This window comes from Pomacea canaliculata, linkage group LG3 (assembly GCF_003073045.1).
Source record: "Pomacea canaliculata isolate SZHN2017 linkage group LG3, ASM307304v1, whole genome shotgun sequence".
Lineage (NCBI taxonomy): Eukaryota > Metazoa > Mollusca > Gastropoda > Architaenioglossa > Ampullariidae > Pomacea > Pomacea canaliculata.
In genome coordinates this window covers 41,815,364-41,832,916 of record NC_037592.1, presented here as the reverse complement: position 1 = coordinate 41,832,916, position 17,553 = coordinate 41,815,364, and the positions used below count along the sequence as shown (strand labels likewise).

The 17,553-nt window shown below is 48.9% G+C and overlaps 1 protein-coding gene and 1 long non-coding RNA gene across 2 annotated transcripts in view; both read left to right on the top strand.

The window, feature by feature from the left end:
* Positions 1-7,386, top strand: part of LOC112560364 (carbonic anhydrase-related protein 10-like) — a 39,594-nt gene extending 32,208 nt beyond the window's left edge. Inside the window, exons 3-8 of the mRNA XM_025232186.1 lie at positions 4,488-4,624; positions 4,994-5,185; positions 5,461-5,556; positions 6,161-6,227; positions 6,733-6,886; positions 7,255-7,386. Coding sequence (XP_025087971.1) covers positions 4,488-4,624; positions 4,994-5,185; positions 5,461-5,556; positions 6,161-6,227; positions 6,733-6,797 — 557 coding nt within the window. The 3' untranslated portion in view covers positions 6,798-6,886; positions 7,255-7,386. The remainder of the gene's footprint in view (positions 1-4,487; positions 4,625-4,993; positions 5,186-5,460; positions 5,557-6,160; positions 6,228-6,732; positions 6,887-7,254) is intronic.
* A 2,442-nt stretch (positions 7,387-9,828) lies between these two features.
* Positions 9,829-11,897, top strand: LOC112560365. The gene is made up of 2 exons (XR_003098510.1): positions 9,829-10,015; positions 10,242-11,897. It is a non-coding gene; the product is annotated as an uncharacterized LOC112560365 (long non-coding RNA).
* The last annotated feature ends 5,656 nt before the right edge of the window (positions 11,898-17,553 follow it).

Here is a 17,553-nt window from a genome sequence, read left to right as displayed (position 1 = left end):
TTGCAGCCGTCACTGACAGACAGAAAGTTCTGGCGACACTGGCAGCAATGCACCACTCACTGGGGAACACCTCCAGCCCTGCACAATGCCGTCTGTGGATCCCTGGCCACGGGCAACGGCCGCTTGTTTTCTCGCCAGTCATCTGCACTTCGTCAGGTCAAGTGCTGGGCTGAGGACGGAAGCTGACAAAAGTCCGGAGACACGTCAGTCAGGAAACACAACTTTCCACAAACTCTTAATCTTCAGTCGGCAACACTTCAGAGGGAAATGGACGGACGGTCATTTGGCGGGGAATTGCTACAAGTGAGTGGACTCTCGGCATAGCGCCCTCGGGGGCACGAGGGGGGCTTCTCTCGTCTCACAACGAAATTGTGTCCGTCCACAGAGTTGGGCTCGGCAACGAGTTTACAGCGACAGGGAGACAGACACACTCCAGTGAATCGCTCCAGTGAGACAGACACAGTGAAGGGAGATAAATTACATTGGAGGGACACGACTACACTTTGAGACCTTTAACTGGTGAGCAATGGACTGTGTGTGTGTTTGTGTGTGTGTTCACACGCACGGATCTGCCCTGTCCCTCCATGTTTGTCCAATCAAGCGCTGACATATTCCGTGTCAAACAAAGCAGATTGTCGTCCATGTCGGCGCTGGTGGGGGTGTGGAGGTTGTGGCGGTCGTGGTTGTGGAGGATGTGATGGAGTATGCGGACACGGGCGAGGCGGGCGATTAAGGCGCTCGGGTGTCGGTGTCCTTTTCCCTTCAGCGTGACGTCTGGCGTCTGCTGCACGTCACCGCGCGTCACGGCCAGCAGCAGCAGCAGGCGGCCGGCCACCCAGCCCACCACGCCATCTAATTTGTCTGCCCCTTGCCATGGCAATCTCACCCAGCAGCCAGGCGGCACAACAGTGGATTGTTGATGTGGTGGTCACGCACGGTGTCGGCAACTCACTCCATTGGCTCTCTACCTTCTTCATTTCTTTATCCCGATTCCCAGTCCCCCCCTCTCTCTCCCTCCCCCCTTTCCTCAGCCCATTTGCTCTCTAGCTTTTTTATTTGTTTATCCTTTTCCCCCTTCACCCCCTCTCTCTCCCCTTCCCTCTGTCTGAAGAGCGAGTTTATAACTGGAAATCGTTCTGTCCTCTTGTGTGGCGCAAGTAAGTGTTCTCTACACCAGCCTGTGGTGCTGTGGTGCTGTAGTGTAGTGTGTAGTGGTGTAGTAGTGCTGTAGTGTAGTGGTGTAGTGGTGCTGTAGTGTAGTGTGTAGTGGTGTAGTAGTGCTGTAGTGTAGTGGTGTAGTGGTGCTGTAGTGTAGTGGTGTAGTAGTGCTGTAGTGTAGTGTGTAGTGGTGCTTGTGAGACGAGAAACGGGGAATGTAGACAGCAGACACCAGACAGGAGGGAATGGGGAATGTACACTGTAGACAGCGGACAGCAGGGAATGGGGGATGTAGACAGCAGACAATGGAGGGAAATAAAGAGCGCCAATACCAGAGAGCGGGGGTAGGAGGAGCGTGGAGGAGAAAAGTTTGTGGCGGCGGGAGGATGAAGGAAGGAAGAGTGTATATCACTGCGCTCAGAAGGAGGCTGAGCTAAGAGCTGTGATTGCAGGAGGCTGTGGGCCACGATGGCTTTAATCTCGGAATTAGGAAACAATCTGTGAACTGCCTGTGATGCCAGCCGCCGTGCTGTGAAGCTGGCGACAAAAGCATCTGAGGACCGAGGCTATCGCTGCTCCCCCACCAGACCCTCGTGGCGCAGAGGCTGCTGGGATTAATCATCGCGGGCCTCCGCAGCCTGGTGCAAAGCTTCGGGAACATTCCGCGTCCCTGGCGTGTGACTGGCCCCCTGCACGGAAGGCGGAGGATGAGTCTCCGGGGACTGGGAGCCCAGTGGGGTGATGGCCAAAGTGAGGCACTTCACGCTAGACAGGGATTCCGGCAACCAGCAGCTTGACAAACAACCTTCTGCCGATAGGCACTTTGATGAGGTCACTTCCGGAAAGTCTTGACACAGTCTTGGCACGTGTCTTGTGGTCATGTGACTGATTAAGGGGGCGTCGTGAACAGTCTCAACATGTTACCTTATATATATATATGTTACGTGACGTGACGTGCAGTCTCAACATCATGCCTGTGACGTACGTACAGTACCAGCTCAACATATTGTCATATCTACTACACATGACTACTACATTCATTGTTGTGTACGTTGCATGCTGTACACAAAGCTAGTTAACGTGCATCACACAGCGAGAGGATGTTTGTAAACATTCCCCACTGCTTGTTGGCGAGTACAACACAAAGATCACCCCGTGCATGAGAGTGAGCAGAGTTCAAGTGTCATGTGGATGTGTAGCGGCTTCTTCTTCTGACCACCGCGGCGTCCACCACCCTCCAATGTGCCTAAAGAACAGTCTTCAACAGGGAGTCGTGCCTGGTCACATGACCAAAGACCAGCTGACGTCACTTGAGTGTTGAAGTAGAGGTTCATGGTGTCTTGCGAGTGCGGCCATGGAGAGTTGTCGCCGTGGAATGTAACCGTCATCAAAGCTTCATTCACTCGTGTCCTTCTCCATGTCCGCACAAACATTGGATGACAGACGAGAAGCGAGAGGCCGCGTGTCTGTGTTGTACACCAGGACTTCAACCAACGGCGGAAGTGGAGGACAACGACATCATGGAGGACGCCAGAGTGGATTAGTGACGATCGATGACCCTCGTCATTAGCCTGTGTGTTAATTGATGTGGTTACTCCCTGTAATCACCGCCAGCATCTCACAGCTGCGACTGTTTGCCGGACTCGCATGTTCTCCATCACTGGTGTTGGCTGCTGTGTGTTCTCAGGCTCCCGCTGTTCATAAAGATAAAATCACTTTTTGTCGAAATCGCATTTGCCAGGGGGTCGAGCGGCAGCGGTTTTCTTCTCTCCGTGATTTGTCAGTTCTCGCCAGAACGAGTTTGACGAAAGGTTCGGTGGCAGCAGTCACTGGAGGGAGGGCAGGACCGGAGGGTGCTGGTGATTGTTTTCCCTTTGTTATGCCTGCAGCAGCACTCACCCCCTACCCCAACATCCCCCGTGGGAACCCGCCAACCTGGCCTCATCAACTGTAGCCGATTATGTTCTTTTTATTTTCTGCTTCTCTCCTTTGTTATTAGACATAAGCTGTTAGCGATCAGAACAAATAATGGGAACCATTTCCTCGGATATTACGAATAAGCTGTTAATAATGCAAACAAACAACAGCAACACGAGGCCTGGGTCCCCCAGTGTGGAGGGTCTCGATGTCCTATGACCGGGACTGTTAGACATGTGAAGAATGTTTCCATAATCTGAGGGATGCGTGAAAAATGTAAAAATCGTGTTTATCCAAAAAAGGGGACGGGAGAAGACACTCTGAAAACAGCAGCAGAAATGGAACAAAAAGATTTATAAATGGAGAAGAAAAATATCAAAACTTGTGTGTGAAGCTCAAAAGCCCGAGCCCAGAAAAGTGAGTGATGTCGGGTGGATATGAATGTGCTAATTACAAAAATGTTAATATTTATCTTGTTTAATCCTTATTACATTCCTCCTTTCGTCAAAATAATTTGCATGAACATGAACTGAAATGTGAGAAGATGACGCGGTGTGGTGTGGAGGCTGTCACAGGCATACAGGAGCGATGACACATCATCACAACATCGCACATCACCAACCATCATCTGACATGAAGATGATGAGTGATGTCGAGTGATGACGATGACGAGTGATGTCGGGTGATGACGATGACAATGCACTGGGCGAGGGCAGTAGAGGCTCAGACGAGGAGATGAACGAGGAGCCTGGGGCGCAGCGATTGTCCCGGCGGCGCGCGCTGAGCTAGCGGAGGACACGGTCCATTAGTCGCGACTACCATCATCCCATGACCTTTGACACTAAGCGCGCTTGTTTACTGCTCCTGTGGACAGCACCACTCCCTCCCATGTCACGCTGCAAGTACACAGGCCTGTAAATCACGGAGAGGAGGGCTAGGAGTGGTCCATCTGATATAAATCTGCTGAAGACATGATGCAGGACCAATCATCGTCTGCTCAGACCGAGAGGCTCGAACCACTTGTGATACATCGACCGATTGACCGATGTTTACTTGCGATGCTTTTCGTTGTTTACCTTCAACGCGGCTTATGCTCTCAACACAGCTTTGTTGACTTTTTAAAAATAAATAATGGACATTTACAATCTTTGTTTCTAGCAAATTTTGTAAAAACATAGTGTGATGTACATTCTTGTCTATCATCAACCATTGTCTGTCACGAACATTTCTGCCATTACTGACATAGTGTGACCTACATGTGTGTGTGTCTATGTGTGTACGTGTGTGGGTGTGTGTATGTGTGTGTTTATGTGGTGTGTACGTGTATGTGTATCTGTGTGTGTATGTGTGTATCTGTGTGTGTGTGTGTGTGTGTATCTGTGTGTGTATATGTGTCTCTGTGTGTGTCACAGGACCGGACTACTGGGGCCGAGTGAACCACGAGTGGACTCTGTGCAGCAAGGGTCTGTACCAGTCGCCAGTGGACATCAGTCCGCGGACTCTGGTCTATGATCCCAACCTGCGGCCTGTCAGGCTTGACCAGCACCGCGTGAGTTGACCTGTGTCCCTCTCTCACCTGTGTCACCTGACTGCCACTCACTGTCATTCTTTGCTGTGTCACTCCATGTGTCTTGACCTTGTCACTCACAGTATGTCACTGGCATCCCTCACTCACTGTCTTAACCTGCGACACTCACTGGTACACCACTCACCGTCGCCACCTCATTGTCTTCTTCACTCTTGGCCTCAGCACACGCACACACACGCACACACACGCACACACATAGACACACAGACACACAAGCACACAGACACACAGACACACACAGAGACACACACACATACACATACACGCACGCGCTGGTAACTGCACGAAGTACGCAGCAATAACTCTTGACTTCCCTCTCTTTCTCCCTAGGTAGACGGTCACCTGATCAACACCGGAAATGACATCACCTACCAGGTGGACCCCGACTTTAACCCTCCGTTTCTGATCTCGGGCGGCCCCCTGTCCTACACGTACCGAGTTCACTACATCAAGCTGCACTTCGGGCGCGTGGACCAGATCGGGTCTGAGCACACAGTCAGCGGCAAACCCTTTCCTCTGGAGGTCAGTGCCTTGCTCCTGTCATCTCTGGTTACGTCACTGACACCGTTAGTGCCGTGACGTCACCACACTCTTCTGTAGAGTATCATGACAGTATTGTGTATCTCTTTTTTACCTCTCACTGTGTCAGGTGAGTGGTTAAAACACACAAACCCACACACAAACACACACACAATCATAAATCTAAACAAATTTTTTAAGAAGAAATTCTTGGAATTGTTGGACTTGTTCCAGTATGTGTGCGCCGTGTGACCTTTCACCTTTTGCTGTCCTTTCAGCTTCAGTTCCTGGCCTTTAACAAGGATCTGTACAGCAACTACAGTCACGCCTCCAAATCGCCACACGGTGTCGCTGCAGTCGCTGTATTCGGAATGGTGAGCACCGTTCACTACCTCACCCCCAACATTAAACAGTCTGAGACCCCGACATGGACAAGACCTCAGTCCCGTCCCTCCCTTAGTTTGAACCACAAAGACTCCGCCTCACCTCCCCAAGCGCCTAGTCACTTCTGACCCCAACTAATCTCAGCACCCGTGCACCCGATAAACTTCCCCGAAACCTCAGCACACACACACAATACAAGTCATAAACACATCATGGAACAAAAGATTAACTGATGGGAGGAGAACAAGCACACACACCCCAACACTCTACAATCAATCCAGGGGCACCAGCAATCACTGCGCAGTGTTCACTCAGTCCGTGTGTTTATAACTCTGGGTGCTGACTGCGAGGTACTAAAGAATTCTTGTACAACTCTCATTACCAGTGATGTCTGGAATCGTGGCCCGGGGGGCATCTTCCTAACAGACTCCAGAAGTAAATAGGAAGAATTCTAAAGAACATGGTTTCTTCACCAGCAAGCAGCCTGGAAACTGTGGGTAGCTGTGTTGATGGCGGAGTGGCAGTCAGTGACATGTCTCATGACTTGTAGCCCCACACGTCCATGTTTTTATTTTCTCTCTTCATGTCTTTCAGATCGCAGAGGCGGGCAACAAAGAGTTCAGCATGTTTATAGAAGCCTCCTCACAAATACGATATAAAGGTGGGTAATACTTAGCTGTGTTACTGTTGTTACAGACTTGCTATAGTAATAGTGTATCATCACACTCTCCCTCATTACCCGGCAAGCGAGGTAACTCGCTGTGTCCCTATGACGTGAAACGTACATTTCGATTGTCTCCCCTTAGTCTACTACCGACACTACGTCCGACACTGTCACGACCAGCATCGCCGTCCAGAGAAGACTTTGTCAGACTAAAATCATGTTGGACAATGCCACGGGTATCTATGTACCTAGCTTTGACACCCGTGACACCCGTGACACCTCGGCTGCTTTAAAATGTGTCTGTCTCCGTCAGTGCTCAGATGACATGACATGTATGTCTGTTGCCTGTCTGTGTGACAGTGTGTGACAGTCTGTGACACTACAGTGGTAGCTTCAGTGTCCTGTTTCCAGGCAGATCACGTGTTCCTGTAGACAGTCACGTGACCACGCAGCAGCTGTATCCAGGACTGACCCTGTTGATGTCCTGTTTCTCTGTCTGCAGGACACAACCTGTCGCTGTCAGGCCTGTCCATCCGGAGCCTCTTCCCAGCACCGCGGACTACATGACGTATGAAGGCTCGCTCACGCAGCCCAGCTGTCACGAGACAGTCACGTGGATCGTCTTCAACAAACCTGTTTACGTCACCAAGCACGAGGTGCGCCTTCATCTCTGACTTACCGCAGGCTTTGGGTTTTCTCTGGTCATTGCTTGGCCTACAGATGGTGGCAGCAGCCAAACGAGTCTTTGTGTGTCTGTGTGTGTGTGTGTGTGCACGCGCGCGTATGTGTAGTGTGTGTGTGGACTCCTGTACTCACTGCGCGCTCACTGCAGTACAGTGTAGGTGGCAGTGTGTCTCCCTGTAACACCTGTGTACACACGTGACCTGATGTCGTAGAGCAGTTGGACATTTTACGTGCATGCGACAGTCTGTATTTGTCGACATGTTTGTCTGGTGGTGATGGGGATGATGGATGATATGATGATGATGATAATGATTATTGATGGATGATGATGTTGTTACAGCTGAGAATATTACGCCAGCTCCATGAAGCCCCAGACGGTAGTCGAACAGAAATGCTGATGGAGGACAACTTCCGGCCCACCATGGCTCTCAACCGAAGAACTATTCGGACCAACATAGCGCCTAAAGAACCAGTGAGTACCCTCACCCCCTCGCCCCGTGCCCCTCCCTGTGAGCAGTGAGTCCTTTTCATGTCCTGCACGTGTGCACAAAACCCTTACATACCGCGTACGAACTTTGGGTGCTTGTGGTGCGACATTAGAGAAAACTGAACTGTGAACATCACAGCATGGAGTGAATGAAGCTCTGTGAGCTTGGGTCATGAGAGTAGTCATAGCTAAAACATGGCGTGAGTGAACATCTGTGCCCGTCGTCTCCTGCAATGCTCTTGTCTTTACTTCTTCGATCCTTCCACGTGGACTTCAAGATGTCAAAGGTCGCACCCTGACTTTGAACTTAATGTTAAAAAACTTCAATGAACGCGGCAGGCCGACATTTTGTGTCCATAGTAAATGAACCTGTCGAGAAAAAAGTTTGTTCATGTGTCATTTCTGTTACTGGGTAGACGGACAGATGGCTACACAAGGTTAGTCGTCTGCTCTATGCACAATGTTTGTGACTCAAAACACCTTTGTACTGGCCTGTCATTTGGCCAAGTCAATGTTAATGAAGGTACCGACTGTGTCCCCTCTCTAAGAACTCACCTTGTCTAGAAAGTTCTAAGAAGGGAGGTAACCCTCGTTATCGCTCCATCATACTAAGAGGCGAGGAGCTGCCCACTTCCAGGAAATTGATTAAACCCCGAGAGAGATCCCGAGAAAAGTTTGAAATGTCATTAAGCACCGAACCTTCTCTAACAGGTAGGGCGGAACCACCATCGACCGCCATTCTCCTCCTTTCATCAACTGATAACAACGCAGGACAAGGACTGGCTTCTGGCTGTGGCGTCCGGTGACCACGTGATGTCCAGTGACCCATCAACTCTTTTCCGAAAAATATTATGTTTAGGCCTAGATCTCTAGCTTTTGACCGCCTCATCTCCGTGTGACTCAGCTCCTAGGTGAACTCACTAGAGAGTAAACAACACACAACCGGAAGAGACAGTAGGTTGTCCCCCATTAGAGGTTTGTTGCTTTACCTGTGAGGTGTGTTTACACAAGTGTTTGTCACTCACGAGGTGTGTAGTGCCGGCTGTAAAGTACCCACCGTGGGGTGAGGATGGTGCAGGAAGCGAACCAGCGTTGACAAGACAATGACACGCGTGACAATGACATCCTGGAGGAGGGAGCTCGGGGCTCGAGTTGAAGACAAAAGATGGCGGCTAAGCTTCACAAGACTTCAGATTGACCCTGCTCTAGTGACGAGCTACTCTTCTCTCTGAATGCATACTCCGCCATTTGCCGCTTGCCGAATTCTCACACAAAATGCATAAATTTTTGACATAAATGTGCACGTGGCCGCCCCTCGCTGACAATGGCGCGTGTGCGGGGTGTCGGGGAGGTACCCATGTGCCGCCCTTGCGTCACTAAAGAGCTCGGCACGTGGTTTTTTAACCTGCCCATTTGTAGGCCGCTGCTATTACCTCCCCCTTGTGTGGACAGAGCGAGGCGCTGGAGCACGAAACGAGGAACAATCATGGATGGCGCGCAGTCATGCGCAGTGGAGCGCACGGGCGCAGTCGATGAAGCGCAGCCAAGAGCTGTCGTGGGCCACCGCACCCATCAGTTGCTGCCCTTCGCTTTTCTTGCTTTTCCCCGTTTTTCTAATTTTCCTCTTTGTTGCAGGAACCCAAGTGTGGAGTCAAGAAAATCACGTTCTATGAAGGTAAGTACATTTATCGCCCATCAACGGCGGATTAAGTCTCAAAGGGAGATAACTGTACCCGACAGAAATGGATGTGTGCGTAATGCGTGGAATAAAGTTGGCAGAATTTATTGTGGCCCGCGCCATGCCACATCTTCCCGATCTGCAAGGGCCCTGCCTTCAGGAAGGCAATAACGACAAACTGCGGGCTGCGGCGGCTGATGTTGGGCTGAACTGTGCTTATCAGCTGCGCTATCGGGGCTAGTTGGCTGGACGCCTGAGACTCGAGAATCTGTGTGTGTGTGTGTGTTGTGTGTGTGTGTGTGTGTGTGTGTGTGTGTGTGTGTCTGTGTGTGTGTGTGTGTGTGTGTGTGTGTGTGTGTGTGTGTGTGTGTTGTGTGTGTGTGTGTGTGTGTGTGTGTGTGTGTGTGTGTTTTGTGTGTGTGTGTGTGTGTGTTTGTGTGTGTGTGTGTGTGTGTGTGTGTGTGTGTGTGTGTGTGTGTGTGTGTTTGTGTGTGTATGTGTGTGTGTGTGTGTGTGTGTGTGTGTTTGTGTGTGTGTGTGTGTGTGTGTGTGTGTGTGTGTTTGTGTGTGTGTGTGTGTGTGTGTGTGTTGTGTGTGTGTGTGTGTGTTGTGTGTGTGTGTGTGTGTGTGTGTGTGTGTGTGTGTGTTTGTGTTTGTGTGTGTGTGTGTGTATGTCTGTGTGTGTGTGTGTGTGTGTGTGTGTATGTTGTGTATGTGTGTGTGTGTATGTGTGTGTGTGTGTGTGTATGTGTGTGTGTGTGTGTGTGTGGTGTGTGTTTGTGTGTATGTGTGTGTGTGTGTTTGCGTGACTGTACTGCGAGACAGGACCGGCCGTTACGTCCAGGTAATTCATCACGTGATCTGTCGTCTTGTTGCAGTTAACGATCGTTATCGTGTGACGTAATCACGTGAAGGCCATCTTGAATGACGTCAGAGGTAGATATATTCGTCTTTTGTCACCTTGTTTATTAGTCGCCAGGTGTAGCTACAGATTTACCTGTGGGTCCCCTGTGTGCGAGTGTCTTGCTGAGGATGTGACTGTGTATGTGGGTCCCTGTGTCCTGGACTAGTCGGTCAGTAGAGGGTGAGTGCGCATGTCACAGTCTACCCGTCTTACTACCTGTTACACAAGCCAGAGTCTGTTTCACTGCTGTACTTACAGAGCTTCTGAACTGTTCTGCTGGTACCTGGAGCGGATGCTGACCCTCGTTCTCTCTGTTGACCCACACAACACCTCGACTAAGGTCTGTGGAGCGCCGTCCACCCGTCAGACGACTCGCACCATCTCCCAGCTTCTCGTGTCAGCCGCGGCAAAGCTCGCCAAGCAAACAAACAAACAACATGTACGGGAGATCAGGGTGCTAAACACTGGCCACTGACAGGATTTCCCCTTAACACTAGTTCCACGGAGAGAGAATTTGTTATACACAGACTGGTGTGTATGTCTGTGTGTGTGTGTGTGCGTTAGTGTGTATGTCTGTTTGTGCATTATTCTGTGTGTATGTGATTGGGCGCTTGTGTTACTATACTAGTAACCTTTTGTGTTCATCTGTCTGCCGGTAATATCAAATCGCTTGTGTATATTCATGTTCTTTGCCGTGAGTCAATACAGTATGTATCTGACATGTCGCGTGGAGTATTCAGTGAGTTTACATATATATATATGTATATGTAATTATGTACATCTGCTACATTTTTCTCTTTCCTTCTGTTTGACTCTCAGCATGCCAAGCGTGGCCGGGGGCCATGTATATCTTTACTTTCCATCTTGACAAGTCGTTAGGTGTCTTTTGACAATCGGCTTCCAAGAATATCGTCCCTTAGCCAAAACGAAGAAATCGTGATCCCGTCTTGACCTTTGGCCTTGTAGCGTGAGGTGAAAGGTCAGAGTAGCGTGAAGAATGCTGGAGAGGAAAGTGTCACCTTTGTGCCATGTTGTCTTGAAATCTATGCAAATGTTGTGTGGTGGTCTGTGCCCACGTGTCCTGCTGTACTCGTGCATCAACTTCTACTTGCTGCTGGAGCTGGTCACAGACCTTGCTCGCTCGCTAAGCCCTCGTCCTCGTCCTCGTCCGTCAACATGTCTTTTGTCTTGTGAAGCCCCCACACCTTCCCGAGCATCCACCCCTCCACCCGCAAGCCCCCTTGTGACTTTCTCAAAGTCCTTCTTCTTCGTGTCATCAGGGCGAGTTGTCTGTTCACAAGCCTGAAGAAGTTTTTCTGCACCTACTTGTCTGTCCTGTCCTACCCCTGTCCTACCCGTAGTCCCCACCCACTCGTACATCTGCTTCATCGTGTCACTTGTTCTTTCTTCAGATGACTTTCTTTCTCTCTCTCACTCCGGTGTGAATGTGAGGAGCTGTAGCTGGAAGACTGAAGTAGGGGCCAGACCCTAACTGGGGCTGCATCCCACAATAATGGTTTTGTGAGAATGATGTCGCAGGATCGTTTCTGTCTGTCGAGAGTCATCTTCGTTTTCTCAGTTTCGCAGAACAAGGAAAGACAACTTGGATAGAAATACACCGCGAGCACATGTAGTACACATACACACGGATACAAAGCTTGTACAACACTGCTAAGACCTTAGTACAACAGTGAAATATACACACATACAAGCGTGTGACTACCTTAACATCTCAGCACCACCCGGTTGTTACAGATGTGAATGTAGTTGTGGGTAGCGTGAGTTTCAGTTTATACAAACATTCTTGGCATAGCTATGGTAGCACATCATACACACACTGACATGACTGCCCGCAGTACACAGTAGCTGACAATTGTTCTAATGTGCTGTACTTTCAATAAATGAGTTTGTAAACACCTGTGTTGACTGTCACTACAACTGCTACCTGTTCAGACTGCATGTCACAGGTGAGACGGACGAATGTGCGCAAAGTAGTTCTAAAGAAGCACACCTTTGGCCAGCAGCCGCATTTCCTCACAAGTTTCCTCCCATTTCACAGTTTCTCTCCACACTGATTACCTTCCTCTGTCTATGTGTATGTGTGTATGTGTATGTAAAGGTGTATGTGTATGTGTATGTAAGCGTGTATGTGTATGTGTGTGCGCGCGTGTCCAAGACAGAGCAACTATAAATCATCGTATTGCAACCCAAGTCTCATTGCTCCTCATTCCCATGACTGGTCCCTCTCGTCTGCTTGCTGACATTTAAAGGCTGAGTCATTAAAAGAGTCAAGCAAATAAAATATTGCCCACAAAATCTTATCTGAAATAACACAGCTAATCAATTTTCTGTTTATTTACGTCTCCGAAGCAATAAAACAAAACAACAAAGACCTTGTCTGAGGACGTTTCTGGAAGTAAATGGTGGTAACAAAAGCCATCTGGGAACATGACCTACGACCTTTGACCGAATCACTCGATCAACACGCAGCCTCCAACAAATCCCTTCACGGACATGCGCCACGAGTCCGCCAGTGACAGGACGTGAAGACGTGAAGACGTGACGGAAGACCGTGATTACAGTCGCCACACCTGACAACACACTCAGGTGACCAAGGTCTCCATCAGACTGGAAATTCTGTTTTCATGCGAAAGGTCATCAACAGGCACACACAGGGAGCACACGGAGTTGAGTCTAGAAGCGAATGGTTGGCCCAGTGGCTGTGATTTGTTATTCGACATCAAATCGTACAAATGTTTGTTGTCGCCGTTTCCAGTGATGAAAATGTCCATGAGCAACCCTGCACACCCTGAATTGTGCAAAGTAGGAGGTGGGGACCTGTTGCCTCCAAGGATTCCTTCTAACAGCTACACAAGCACCGAATACAGAGTCAGGCTGAGTGGTGGGACGTCCCCCTGGCTAATATCCACCCTGACAGTGAGGATCCCGGGTTAGTGGATTAATGCCCACCCAACCCACACACCCCTACCCCTACACATACATTTTCTCTGGATGTGGCAACTGTTCATTAGGATGCACCCGCTGGACGATAGGACTGGGTAAATCAAGGTCGGGTATCAGCAGAGTCCGATCAGAGCTGTGTGACCTGTGGATTGAAACATTTTAACCTTTGACTGGCTGCATCGTGTCATCGCCACTCACCAGGAATCAACAAACGATCGCTACGTTTAATCTTTCAATTTTCATCTCACGTTCCATCTCATATGTATCTATGTTGGTGGATGGGCGTGCGTGGCCTGGTGGTGTCTGTCTGCATCCTACATTCCACTTCGTAATGATCCACCAGCGGCAGTCCGTGTCTTTATGACAGCAGCACTAAGTAGGTGTAGGCAACACATCGCACGATCAAAGGAGGATGGCAATGCACGTGGGAGGCCCAGCGTCTGGCCAAGTCGTTTCAGGCCTGACGATCAAACACCACGAGCATCGCGCGCTCATTGCGTGTCGGCGCGCACGTCCTTCCCCGCTGAGTTATTTTCACCTCCGGTCAGGGAGGGTCCTAGGATGGTCTAGCCCACTAGACCAACGTGAATAGCGCCAGCAGGCGTGTGTTGTAATTCCACGGGCCTCGTGGTCAGTCTCCATCATTTACACTCCAGTGAACATCGATCATCTCCTGATGCGAGACAAACTCCCGGACAAGAAAGGACCATAACTCCTACAGCGCCGTGCTCATTGTGGGGTGGGGGCAGGGTGGGGTGAGAGTACCCCCCAGGCCGAGAGATTCACTTGTGTGCGCTGTGCATAGTAAGACTGAACTGCATCAGAATATCCTACATGGTATGCAAGTGTATTTCCTTGCGAGCTCCAGAGGTCAAAATCTTAATTACCTTGGTCTGTGTTTATTATTATTAGTAGTAGTAATTATAGGGTTTGTAAAGCGCATTTCTTCACACGGAGGCGAGCTCCATGCGTTTGACCAGAGTCCAGGGGCAGTGGGGAGAAGCCGTGTGATGTGACAATCGAGTACAAACACACATACACCAACAAGGACGCCAAGGAACGCACACAGGAGCGTGGGAGGAGAAAAGACAAGAGGATGGACGAGTTACAGTAGGTGTTTTCGAACGAGAAATGTTTTAGGTCCACGAGAAGGCATGCACCGACTCCGCTGTGAGGAGAGACAGACTCAGGCTATTCCACATACCGGGGCCTGAGAAGGAGAAGGAGCGACGGCCGAACGTCTTCAATCTGAAGGGAAATAAAAAGAAAACCAAGCGTGGGCCGAGCGAACTGACCTGCGAGGTTGGTATGGCAACACAAGCTCAGACCACGCACGTGTATAGGTGGACTGCTGTCTGTCTGCCGAGACCAACACTTAGCCTCTTGTCAAGTTCTCCGCTAAACCGGAAGCTTTGTACACAGCTGCCTCGTTTTAGTAGTTAACTGGAAAAAATCGTCTGCCAGCAGTCCTGTAATACACGTTCGTGCTCAGACAGTTTGGGGGGAGACCGTGAACAACACAGTAGCAAAGCATGGCGGTGTGGCAGGGTCGGCCTTCCACTAACGGAATACAATCCGGGAAACACTGTTCTGAGCTCTCTGGAACTCGTCCTGCAGGCGACCAGGAAGATCTCTGAAGAGATTGCAACCCGATCATAAGTCTTTCACCACCAGGACCAGAGCAGTCTCTGTAGAGTGGTGTTGACGGCAGGCCGACTGAAATGGTGCCAGGAGACTGTACGTGTCCAAATGTTGTAGCAGCTGATGTCAAGCTTTCTCAAGGATCTTATTTAGAGACTTGGCGGTAGTTCTTCAGGTCGCTAGGGTTGGAGCTAGACTTCTTTAATAGTGGAGTGACAGTTGCATGTTTGAAAGAGGGAGGAACAGAGCCAGTGAACAGACTGATTGATGATGTCTGTGATGACAGGAATCAAGCCACTCAAACAAGATGGTCGAAACAGGATTCAATGCACAAGATTTCTTTGGTGATTTATTATTTGTCCCGCAGGCCATAAATCTGATGCCTTGTAAGACAGGCTCAACTTCATCTGTAGTTTCGAAATCACCTCACAAGTCTTTGAGCTTTAGATTGCCTTGTGGTTGTCTGACAGTTTGGAACTTTGGGCTGGAACTGAGTGGAGAGTTATCGTGCGCTAACTGTACATGTTTCACAGCAAGCTTTTTGTCAGAGCTAAATTGTCGTCGCCCACACCTTTAGCAGTTTCTCCTCCCCCTACCCCCATCTCCATATGCTTTCAATACATTGTTGGTGTTGTTATTGATGTTGTTATTGCTGCTGATGATGATGCCAAGAATGGTACTTGATGAAAAAAGCAAAAAATATCGATCCAATTTTTTTTTAAAGACTTGTAGGCTGGTCCAATAAATGTCTACTGGCTGCTTTTAATTGTTTCTTTGAAGCGTACCATCAATGAGAGCCATCAGTGGCCTCCAAACACTTGAACCTCCCTTGCGACACAGGCAGTTAACCCCGCACTGGACTCGGCCTACAGCGCTGAGGGGAGTTAATCAGGTCTGTCTCCTCCTGCAAGGGAAATAACACCACTTGCCGCTTTATTGTTGTTTACTTTTTTCCTCTATCTCGCCAGATCTCGCACGCGGTGCACCCGTGTGAAGCGAAATGTGGGTAACTCAATACAAGTCTGGAGCAATCTCTCCAGGCGTTGGTCACGAAATGTGAAGGAACAGCGGTGTGACAAACTAACTACACCACTCGTCTTCACAGGGAAAAGCAACTTAGCAGCAAGACAATACACGGGACATCACGCTTGTCTACATATAATATCTTTATATCTAACATGTTGAGGCACGTAATGAGGAAATGTGTGCAGTCTGTTGACAATTTGATTTTGTTTATAACAGTCAGGCGACCTCACAACTCGACCAATGGCGACATTGTAGAAGCTGCTGCCAACCTCCTGTATTCTGTCAGTGTCATGGACTGGCATCATGATATTCACTGGCACAATCAGCATCTACGCTGTGTGACATTTCCTGTGATGTGTTTCACAGAGTTGTCCCTAGGGTGAATGACTGCCAAGTGATTACATACAGAAACTGTTAAAGGGCGGCTATCGATGCTGAACAATCAACGACATGTCGTCATTGATAGCCTCCCTTAGTGCCGTAGGTTTCTAATATCGAGGGTTTCCAAGATTTTCTAATTCCCTCAAATGAGTATGTCAACACTTGCAAAAAAGCATTGTCTTTAATCATAGGTGCAACAGAAATTCTTTAAACGCCAAGTCACCGTTACTTCCGTGGGTAAGTCGGTTCGCTCTAAAAACAAGTAGAACAAAATTTAAAGAAAAATCATTCTTTTCCAAAAGCGAAATGGTACTGGTAATGGTACTAGTAATGGTAACTGACAGATCAATGTCCGAGAGGAAGACCGCTCCAAAATGGCATTCCAGACCTCTGCTGGCCTCTATCAGTTCCTAACCTTGTCCTTTGACGTGTCCTGTAACTTTTGTACCAATGATGAGGAAACTGGACCTCCAGGACCTCCACACCATGAGTTTCTTCGACGATATCTTTATTGCCACGGAGACGTGGGGGAACATGCCACTGCTCTAAACCCTGTTCTTTCATATTCTTACATCTTTCAACACTCGCCGTCTGTGGGCTGACTGTCTACCCCACAACCAGTACTAGTGATCAGGAGAAATAATGAAGGAATGCATTTTCAGTATGGTAGACAAACTTCAAAGCAAAGAAAATACAATTACAAAAATAAATAATCTGACACTTGAGCTCAGCTAAGAACGTTTTGCGCTTAAAGGGATTGTAAAGGCAAAATAAAACTGCTTAGAATCTGGTAAAGAGTAGGATCAGCTGTAATATCGTCTATTTTCGACACTTAAGGTGGCTGTTTACATCCTTGGCGCTCAGAATGCTTCTGGTCAGGTCATCAGGATCAACATGCGCTGACCACCTGGACATGGCATCGCTCCTAGTCGTCTGATGAAGTTCTCCAAGAACCAGTTCAGCACAGGTGCACTCAAATGTGCACATAGCAGTCATATACAACCCAGCCTACAGGCAAGATTAGGCCAAGCTTAGAGAAAGCTCGTGATATTTGTTTGCCCGTTGCCAAGCAACCCCCAGTTCGTTGCCGGTGCGCGCGCAACGCGATGTGCGATAAGGAAACTGGCAAAGCCACGCTGCCGCCAAGATTGGAGCCAGTGTCGCTGATATGAATATTCACGACTATCAAGTCATTCGCTAAAAATACATTTACACGGTGATTGCTTGTCATTATAATTATTTGTTTAGATTGTTGAATAACATAAATATATCTTTGACAAATTGTGCTCAGGTATGAGGGTAGTGACGTGAACGTTGTTCACTATCAACATGGAGTTTGGCCCCTCAAAGCTGAGCATTTCCCTCCGCCACTGGAGGGTTTACGAGATCTGTGATCTCCCATAACAAGCATCCTTAAAGGTAAGTAAATATTTGCAACAAAAAAAAAAAAAAATCGTCTTTGCCTACAGTTGCGACAGAAATCGCTTTAACTTGAAGTCACTGTCACCTTCCGTGGCAATGGCAGATAGCCGAGTGGTTAGAGCACTGGCCTCTCACC